General features: G+C 36.6%; 1 protein-coding gene across 1 annotated transcript; it reads right to left on the reverse strand.

Moving 5' to 3' along the window:
* Positions 1-104: 104 nt before the first annotated feature.
* Positions 105-7,709, reverse strand: manf (mesencephalic astrocyte-derived neurotrophic factor). Its single transcript, XM_044348304.1, has 4 exons — positions 7,462-7,709; positions 5,974-6,101; positions 4,293-4,434; positions 105-2,969 (listed from the first exon to the last, which is right to left on the reverse strand). Exons 1-4 carry the CDS (start codon positions 7,547-7,549, stop codon positions 2,785-2,787), a joined length of 543 nt encoding a protein of 180 aa, XP_044204239.1. The 5' UTR covers positions 7,550-7,709; the 3' UTR covers positions 105-2,784.
* Positions 7,710-10,457: the final 2,748 nt, after the last annotated feature.

Raw genomic sequence — 10,457 nt, forward strand, 5'->3', positions numbered from 1 at the left:
ATACACAGTTGCAAATTTAAATCCTGGAATTCCCCTTTAATTCCCTTTAATTTACTAAGATTCACTTATGAAACTTGAGTTCACAGAAACTGAAAACCTCCAGATCGAGTTTTTTCATATTTTAATGAAAAAGTAGAATAGTACAGTTGTAACAATGACTGGGCTTTACATGAAAGGTCAAAGTGAAACAACAGCATATTTTTTTTTAAGTTCCTATTTCCCGTATCAAGTTTTAATCAAACATCACACACCTTTTATCATGATTTTTTTTTTAAGTACACACCATCTGCTTACATCAAACATTAAATATCTTTCCCTTCTGAAAGACACATCAGTCCAGTTTCACCTGTCGCCGCCGACACGTCGTGACACCATGTTCAAGAATTCAAATAAATATTCTTGTGATCAGAATTATAAAAACATTCCTTCAACCTCGAGTCAATTTTCTTTGTTTTTTCCCCCATTTTAAATTTGAACAACAATCCTTTTAATCAAATTCCTGATCGGATTAAACGGTGAATGATCTTTGGGAGGTGGAAGAGAGAACAGCAGGAAATGTGTTTTTAAATGAGTTATAATGTTCACAATGTTCACAGCAGCAGTACAGAAACCGTCTGGGATGTAAATATTCAGACCAAAACAACAAAAAACAACCAAAAAAAAAAACAGAAAGAAGGCAAATCTTAAAAAAAAAATCCTCAATAAATATCTCACTAAATATGTCTGATGCACCATCAACCTTTAACACCAGTCAGCCGTACTCCACGCCGTCTGACAGGAAGTACAGCATGTTTGTGCAAAACAAGAACATTCTGACATTAAATTTTTTCCCATGATTCCTTCTGCCAGTTGTGGTTTCGAACTTTTAAAAAAAAAAAAAAACGTTTCTGTTTTCTGGATGAACAGTCAGGACGTTGTGTGTCTACTGATGCTGAGAACTATAATGTTAATTTGTATTTTACTGGGAGTAAAACCAGTTTATTTGCTGGTTCTGGTAAAAAAAAATAAAATTTAAATGGTTGAGGCTTACTGGCTGGTTCACAAAGTGTTGCTGAAACCTTAAAAAAGCATCACGAATAAGAAAAAAAAAACAAGTTTTTGATTGAATTCTTTTAATAATGGAACAACGTGACTGAGGTGGAGGACGGCTGACTGTGTTAACTGTAAATTTAAACAAAAAGACTCAATTGGAGGTTAAAAACGGAGGCTGTTTGAAATGTCAGAATGTCTCAGAGATCAAAGTTTGACATTTTGGGAAATACGCTCATTCAGAAGATTGTTTCTCAAATCTGTTCATTAAATATGAAACTACAGCCAGCAGCCAGTTAGCTTAGCATAAAGACTGGAAGCAGCTAGCCTGGATCTGTCCAAAAGGTAACAAAACACACCTTTTTGTACATCTTATAGAAATGAGATATAAGTGGTTAATTATTCAGCTTTGGAGGCGCATATTTCCCAAAATGTTGAACTATTCCTTTAAGTCTGAGTATCGGGACACGTGATGGATTCTCCTCCTCCTCCTCCTCCTCCTCCTCCTCCTCCTCCTCAGGACATCATGGACATTTAAAAGATAAAGCTGAGGAACATCACAGGACCAAACATGACGATTTTCCAAAAGGTTTCTTGGCATTAACGTGTAATCGGGTGTCAGAGAGGTCGATGGCGGACGCTGGAGAACGAACAGCCGGCTGCAGATTCAGATCCTGGATCGAGTGTAGACAGAGCGGCGAAGAACAAACAGACACGCTCTGCTGTGGAGCTTCGGCAGACGAGACAGACGACCGCAGGAAGTCTCCAAACCGTTAATGTGAAGCTTTACTGTTAAAAAACAAACAACACAGTCGAACAACGAGAGCTGCTGCTCTACAGAGACGCTCTCTGACTGGTTTCCTTCTAGAAAGACTGGTGCTCAATGTTATTCCATTAAAAATGTATTAATGGAGAATTTGGGGACCAGAAGCCCTTTTCAGACATGAAGCTGCTGCAGCATCATCATCATCATCATCATCATCATCATCATCATCTCTTCTACACAAAGTCAGCTGAATAAACTAAAACACTGTGAAAGAGACAGACCAGTCATCAGACCAGCTTCTCTACATGTTCAGTTTTCTGACCGTTGAGTAAAAGGCGGATGAAACGAGAGTCTCGGCTGAACGTGACGTCATTCAGCGTTTGTGCGACTTTATAAAAATTCACTCGTTAAAGACGAGAAACAGACGTCTTTACTTCCTGTCAGAACATTTAACTCGCCGGGATTAAGCATCTCTTCCCGTTAACGTCCCGTCATGTTTGAATAAAGTTAAACCTCCATCATTTAAACAGATAGATGAAGCCTGAAGTGTGAAATATTCTGTGTCTGAAAAGGGCTTTATGTGTATGTGTGTGTGTGTGTGTGTGTGTGTGTGTGTGTGTGTGTGTGTGTGTGTAAAACCTGCCTCTAATGCAGAACGTCCATCATGAAATGCACCAAATCTTTCATCCTCATCATCTGTTTGTTCCTCTTACACCCGACTTCATCCTCATGTGTGTTTATATAAACTAATATCTACACTTCTCAATCTGTGTTGGATTACCAGACGAGTGTTCACCTCCAAAAAAAAAAAAAAAAACCCCAAAAGACTGAGACAAACACCTCCTCTTCCTCCTCCTCCTCCTCCTCTTCCTCTTCCTCCTCCTTCTCTCCGAAATGCATTCTGGTCTGAGTCGAGTCCAAAAGTTGTGTTGTAGTTTGTTTGTTTTGTGTGTTTTTTTTTGTTTTTTGTTTTTGTTTTTGGCTCCTGGTTACAGGTCTGTCCGTGCTCTGGCGGCCGCGGGGGCGTACTTGGGCATCAGCTCTGTGATTTTACGGATGAAGTCGGACTTTTCGGCGCAGCCTTTACAGGACTCGCCCCACTCCTCCAGGATCTTCTTCAGGTCCTTCACTTTCAGCTTCTTCAGGTCCACCGTGGTCAGGTCCAGCTGCTTGTCTGCATGAGAGACGCCAGGAAACAAAAAAAAAGACACAAAGTCAGAAGCCGTCTTACACGTCTCAAGTCCTCAAGTCCAGTCTCGAGGTGGACGAGCTGAACTGGTAAACTGGAAATCACTCGTAACTGGCCGAAAACCATCAGAATGATGCAGCTACATTTCATCTCCATGTTAAAGACTACACTGTGTGGAGCAGAGCTGCAATGATCAGTTGCCAACAATTAAATTAAATCGCCAATTATTTTGATAAATCGATCAATCATTGAGTCTTTTTTTTTTTAAAGAAGAAAACGTCTAAATTCTCTGATTTCAGCTTCTCAGATGTGAATATTTTCTGTTTTTTTTTAGTCCTCTGTGATAATAAACTGAATATCTCTGAAAATAAGATGTTTGAAGACGGCAGCGATCAACATTTTTCACCATTTTATTGACCGAACAACTAATCGATTAATCCAGAAACTAACTGACAGATTAATTAATAATGTAAAGAATTGTTAGTTGCAGCTCTGGTGTGGAAATTTACAAGCACTCGGCTTTCTGAACATGATTACAACAGAGCAACAAAAAAAAAAAAAAAAAAAGAGGAAGTAAGAGAGAAAAAATGAATAAAATAAAACAACAAGTGAAGCAACCTGAGCATCAAACCAGTTTCCCTCCAAAACCTTTAGACGCTGTTTAAAAGACCAAATAAAGTCAGTTTACATTATTAATGTTTAAGTAGCATTGTGGGTGTGATGTGCTGTTGTGTGTAGCTTTGTATTTTGTATTTTGTGCTCTGTGGGTTTTTTTTTTTTTTTGTTGGGGACGACGGATGCAAATTAGCTTCGAGCTAACTCCGCTGCAGTGCACCTTTAATGTTTAAAACTGCACACTGACTATCTAGCAGTCTGCTCTTTCCTCTGTGCATCACACACTTAATATCACAGAGACGCTGTATAATTATGCAAATAATAAAAGTTCTTTAATGAGTAGTAACTCAGCCCAAGACTTGAAAAAAGTAAAACCTCTCAAATACATTCAAAGAACAAAGAGACTCAATGTGTGTTTACATATGTTACTCAAATAATAATAATAATAATAATGATAATAATAATAATAATAATAATAATAAAGACATTTTAATTATATAGAGGAGAATATGAGGAGCAGCAACGTTTCCTACAGTTTGTTTCATTATTCATACGCAGCGTATAGAGCATCATTATCGTCTTGCATGAATAAGTGAATCTGGAGAAACATCACTGCAGGGTTTAAGCTATTATTAATTTCTCATAGAACACATGAAATATGAAGAATACGGCTGTGATAAGTCAGGAACGTACCGTATTTGAGTTCACAGATCTGACCGTCCTTCTTCTTTAGTTTCTCGCAGATCTTCTCCACCGGGACGTGATAGCTGAGCGGCTTCGACACCTCGTTGATGATCTTTGTTGCCGCGTCGCTCGTTGCCCCGATGTAGTAACACTAAAGATGTGAAGACGAGAGAGAGAGAAAAGATAAACTGATTGTTTTATAGAAGAAAACGTGTGTTAAAGTCTCTCAGTGGCTCCTGAAATACCACAACTAATAAAAAACATATGGAGGACTTTTCACGCTGAGTTCATTAGTTTATTTATCTTCTCTGGTGTCACCAGAAGAATAACTGATTATAAACATTATTAGTCCAAACAGTCGTGTAAAAACAGGCAGAACTTTTGTCAAATTTAGTGCATTATCATTATTATTAATATCTTAAATTTCAATAACTTGTTAGTAAACAGCTGTTTATTTCAGTTATAGGAAACAAACTGTAAGTTTTAGCTGTAACGTATCTGGATTTTATCAGAAAGTGTCTCATAATGAACCAGTTCATCTGTTTTGTCATCATGTTCACACAATATGTTCAGTTTGTGTAATAATAATAATAATAATAATAATGATAATAATAATAATCTGCAACAACATTTAGCATTTTCTCTTACTGCTCTTGACAAGCGAACATTTAAAACTATTAATTTCAGAAAAACAAGTGAAGAAATGTGAATCCTTCTTACTGGTGACACCATTTAACTTCCATACAGTCAGACACAAAGGACCAGATGAAGATAGTGTTTTGTACTAAACATTGATTTTAAGATAATTTAACGCTTTTAAGAGGATTAATACATGTTTCTGTTCATGTTTTGCAACAGCTGCTGTCGCTATGACAACCACAGACTCATCTGCCTCCAGTTAAACAGCCGAGCAGCTTGTTTCTCTGATAACTTTAAGATCCAGACGTCCGGTGACTAAAAATCCTTCATCCGGTTAAAAGATTCAGTTAAAACGACTAAAAAAAAACAACCATGTAATGTAAAAATGTGGTTTAAAACTGGATAAAAAGTCAGTTTGTGACGGTTTCTGGTGAACAACCACAAAGCCGACTATTTATCATCTTGCTCGTGCAACAGACGGGTGGAGAGGATACCGCGGTACCGACAGGCGACCGAATCAAACAGTTGTTACTTTGATTCATACAGAATTCTCTGGGTTTTAATATTTGGAATAATGCAAGTAAACAACTCAACAAAATATATAACATGGGTCTGGTCATTTTAATGTGGAAAAGTTACATATTGAGCTTTTAATAAAAGTTTTTCTTTAATGTCGAGATGAAATGAAAAAAACCTTTTTAACCCTTTTAGATCACGTCGTTGCTCATATTGTGCACCAATTCAACAATATATGCTAAAAAAAATACAAAAACATCCATTTCTTTGTATCATTATATTAAAATCTAATCATGTTTTCTTCCTGTAAGATAAAGTGTAACATTAATTTAATGACATCCACCCACCAGTCAATCAGCACAGAGATAAGATTCATTAGGACACGCCCACTTTTCAACATTCAAATCAACTTCCTCCCAACGTTACGTCCTGCCTGTCTGTCCTGTTTCACTTGATAATACATCATGATTATGGAGGTCAGATCTTCTCTAACCGCCGTTCCATCCGGACTTTAAAACCATCTCCTTCTACTTACAAAGCGGTTTTCTTTGCCTTTGGCGTCTTTGCAGGTCTTTACGAGGGCCTTCTCGATGTCTGCGCTGTTGAAGTTTACGTTGTTGTCCTTTAGTGACTGGTAAAACTTGTCCAGGAAGCTCATGCACACTGAAACGAAACAGAAAACACACATCAAACGACGTTTCAGAGGAAGATACTGAACCGGATATTATCCTGAGAAATGTTAATTACCTCAAACACATTAGATTAAACAGAACTGATCCACAATGAAGCTAAATATGTACAAATACTTGGATGAGTGATAATTTCATGTCTAAATCAACAAACACATTCTGCTTATTGCAGCAGAATATAAACAGACTTTTCTGAAAAGTGGCTGCAGATTCGTTTTGAATCATTGAGTCATTTCTTAAGAAGAAAATGTCCAAATTCTCTGATTGCAGCTTCTTAAAAGTGAATATTTTCTGGTTTCTTTAGACTCAATGACAGTAAACTGAACATCTTTGAGTTGTGAACAAAACAAGACATTTGACGATTAATTTGATTAGTTGATTGACAGAAAACAAAGTAACTTTTGATAATTGATTCATCAATTTGAGATTTGTTTTTAATTCTTTGCTTCCATCCTCTCAAATGCATGTAGGATAATACATATAATATATATATATAAATATATTCCATGTTAGAGCAGCATGTTACTGTTGTAGCTGCTGGAGGTGGAGCTAGTTTACACTACTTTATATACAGTTAGCTAGTTTAGACCAGTGGTTCCCAACCTAGGGGTCGGGCCCCCTCCAAAGGGTCAGCAGATAAATCTGAGGGGTGGTGAGATGATTAATGGGAGAGGAAAGAAGAAAAAACAAAGTTCTGATACACAAATCTGTTTTCAGTTTTTTGGACTTTTTCTCTAATCTTTGATTTTTGCTGAAATATTGGATCATTTGAACATTTATTGAAATGAAAGCATGTGAGAAGTTTAGAGGGAAAAATCACTATTTGGTGGAGCTGTTAACAACTCATAGACATGTGAAATGTGACCCCGACTACACACTGCTTTTTGTAAGACGTCAAAAGACAAAAAGGTTGGAAACCACTGGTTTCATCTTTAACAATGTGTTGTATTTTAAAAGCTTGTTATATTATCCATTGTGTCAAATCTTCATCTGAAAAGTAACTAAAGCTGTCAAATAAATGTAGTGGAGTAGAAAGTACAATATTTCCCTCTGAAATGTAGAAAGTAGCATCACATGGAAATACTCAAGTAAAGTACAAGTATCTCAAAACTGTACTGTAATACAGTACTTGAGTAAATGTACTTAGTTACTTTCCACCACTGGAAATATGTCACTCGCTTACTCTCCCATCATTATCAGTTGTTTTACACCAGTTAAACCACTGAAAGCTGCGGACTAACATTAATATAATACAGTAGAAGTCGCTGTAGACGCCAGGCAGCCATTCAGAGGATGCTAGCAGTGAGCTAACGGAAGCTAACAGGCGGACGTACCTTCACATTCTCCCTCCTTCAGGGCTCCGGAGGGACCGGGCAGCAGCGTGAGGGCGAGGGCCATCGACAGCCCGCTTAAACGCCACATCTCGGCTGTATGTGTCTCTGATCACCGCTAACAGGAGGACTCGCAGCTCCGTGTGGTTCTCGTTCATGAGCCGCTGCTTCTTCAGCACAGACGCCGGCACATAGAGCACGCAGGCGCTTCTGATTGTACGGGCTTCCCGGTGCCACGTCACACTATGCTCGGCATCTCATTGGTCAAGAAACCCGACCCTCCTTGTAGTCTTCTACGCGCTTCCCTCTGATTGGACGAAGATGGAAGATTCTGGGGACAACGTCCAGTTGGCGCAGTCTGATTGGGCCAGAGCAGCTCCGTGCTCTCATTATGTATTTGCATTGAGTAATGCTGCGTTCAAGTGAAATCAGGAACCATACATTTACGATTTGTAAATAGCGTTCACGTAAACATTCAAGCCATAATATCGCCCTGAAACTCGGATTTTTCTAAGAGCGATGATATATTCATCTCTGGCACTAAAAATATGTTAGTGTCACATTATATCCATATCTTTAGTGGATATAATGTAATTTTATCAATGCATAATATTGTTAGATGACGTGAACGCTCCAACGCTCGCAAGTCATTGACATTAGAATTTTCCCATATGAAATGAACGCCGCATATATTTTTGGCCCAATATTAACAAATATATATAATCTTTATTTTTGCCAAACATTACATCCATAAATATAAATTCACAAAAGCTAACCTGTTGTTTTTTGACAAACATGTTATTTAAAGACAAATTGAAGCACTGCAGATTGTTGATCGTATCAGCATCGTATCTATTTCCTTCTTTTGAATATTCCTTAACCTTTTGTTTTTTATTTATTTTACTAGTTATTTGTTTATTTATATTCTTTGATATGTATGCATTGTTTCTTATTTGTCTTGTTGTTTACTCCTGACTCTTTATGTTGTCTGTATGTTGACTTTGCCAAATAAAGTTGTGTAAAAATGAGAACGTAGTCACTGTCCTCAGTGTAATGTCATACTGTAACTTTTATTTAGTCCTTATGTGATGTGTTCAGGGTGTTCCTGATTAAATTTGACACGTATTTATTCAGAAATTCAAAAATCATCATTCAAAGATATTGTTGCATTCTGCACAATCGAATATTAATTGAAATCATTTTATGACTGTTTTATGTAACAACTGTAGGATTGTAAATGTTTTTTCTCCATAAAGAATACACTCTCTCTGCTCTCTGAAAGCTTCAGTAAGGATTAATCACCCATTTATAAATGACTGATGAGGTATTTATGTATGAAAAATAGATTTGTGGTTCAGATGTTTGGTATATATAATAAATATGAGGGGATGATGTGAAGGATCAGAATATGAACAGCATGAAAGGGTTAAATCATCTTTCTACCACACACTTCAGCAATATTAAAGATGATTAAAGAAAATGTTTAAAAACGTCAGGGTGTCATTTTATTTACAGTTTATTGATTGTTTATATGGTGACATTGATATTTGAGAAGGTATACAAGCCATAAATGAAATGTTTTCCTCAGAAGTTCAATAATAATATTAACATGATTTATTCTGCAACCTGAAAATGTTTCTCATTTATCTAAAACCTGCAGATTATTATTTTTATTTCCATAAAAAATTAAAAATCTTATTGTGTCAAAATCTCACAGTCACAAAAAATCCTCCTATTCCTTATTTCAAATTTTATTTATTGTTCACCATTTTTCTTACTTTTCTTTCTATTTGTCTGTTTTTTTGTTTTGATCTATTTATTTTTTTATTTTGTATGTATTGTTGTTTTCCTGTTTCGTCACTAGATGGCACTGTTGCAGCGTTTGTGTATTACTCTTGATTTCAGCTATAAAGTTAAGTTTATGTGTGTCTCTTTAATTTTTCTCTCCGTGGTACATTTCGTTAGAGGAGGAAGTATTAATAGTAATTAAAGAAATCTCTCTATGAGGCTGATTAGCTGCTGTGGTGCGTTCAGTAATCATCTACAGAAACCACTTATGTGTCCCCACATTACAGACAGCAATAATAATTATGTTATGTTAAGTTAAGAAGCCCTTAACTAATTAGAGTAAGGCTCTCTGACAGGCCAGGTTGTGTTTATATACTGTACGTGTGTGTCAATTTTCTTAATGTTACTTGAACTAATTAATATTTTTTATATAATAGTGTCTAAAAACTCTGTTTGCACAAGAATTTAAAGTTCCCTCTCTTCTATTATTGTATGAACATATGTGATGTTGATTTTGATGTATGTGATGATGAATCTGATGTAATGTTTAATATATGTAGATATATGTTTTGATCTTTGATGTATTGTTTCTGAGATATGACCTTTGTACTCCTGCTCTTTTTGATGTACTCTATTGAACTGTTAATTGCTCTGAGATGTTAATCACCCTGCGTGGGTTGGATGGTTATCCACACCTGTCATCATAGAGCTGTCAGCCTATTGGTGTGCGTGGATGTATAAATATGGGTGTGTTCTCCATTATTACAAATCATTTTGACCTGATGAAGATAAAACATTGTCATGATTATATTTTGTGGCTACCACTGCGACCTCAATAATAAACATAAAGTAGAATTATGATCTTTCTAACAATGCCAGAAAAGACTGAACATGTGTAAGCTTTATAAAAGTAGAATTTATGGCAGAGCTGTTGTGTTGGATGGCATTAGATTGCACAGGTGTTCCTAATAAAGAGCTCGGTGATATCTTAATTAATAGTAAATTATCTTGGCTGGAAGGCTGGTTGATTCTAGTTGGTTCTGTGAGTTTGTGTCTTAATCTGTTGGCAGGAAAGTGCATGTGAAGAGGAGAGAAGTTCTCATATGGATCCTATTAACTGTGCCAAGCTTTGTTCTCCTGCACACGGCTGCATGCTGCCTGTTATATAACGGTGACGTAATTCTGACAGAACTCACGTCCTTGGCCTGAAA

The sequence above is a fragment of the Thunnus albacares genome, chromosome 4, assembly GCF_914725855.1.
Source record: "Thunnus albacares chromosome 4, fThuAlb1.1, whole genome shotgun sequence".
NCBI classification, from domain to species: Eukaryota; Metazoa; Chordata; class Actinopteri; order Scombriformes; family Scombridae; genus Thunnus; species Thunnus albacares.

What these genes read in the sequence shown, in the direction of transcription:
- manf (XM_044348304.1), bottom strand. Translation starts at nt 7,549, where the DNA reads ATGTGGCGTTTAAGCGGGCTGTCGATGGCCCTCGCCCTCACGCTGCTG. An exon ending in GAAGGAGGGAGAATGTGAAG is followed by an intron (nt 6,102 to 7,461) that starts GTACGTCCGCCT and finishes GTTTCGTTTCAG; the next exon opens with TGTGCATGAGCTTCCTGGAC. An exon ending in AAGGCAAAGAAAACCGCTTT is followed by an intron (nt 4,435 to 5,973) that starts GTAAGTAGAAGG and finishes TCACATCTTTAG; the next exon opens with TGTTACTACATCGGGGCAAC.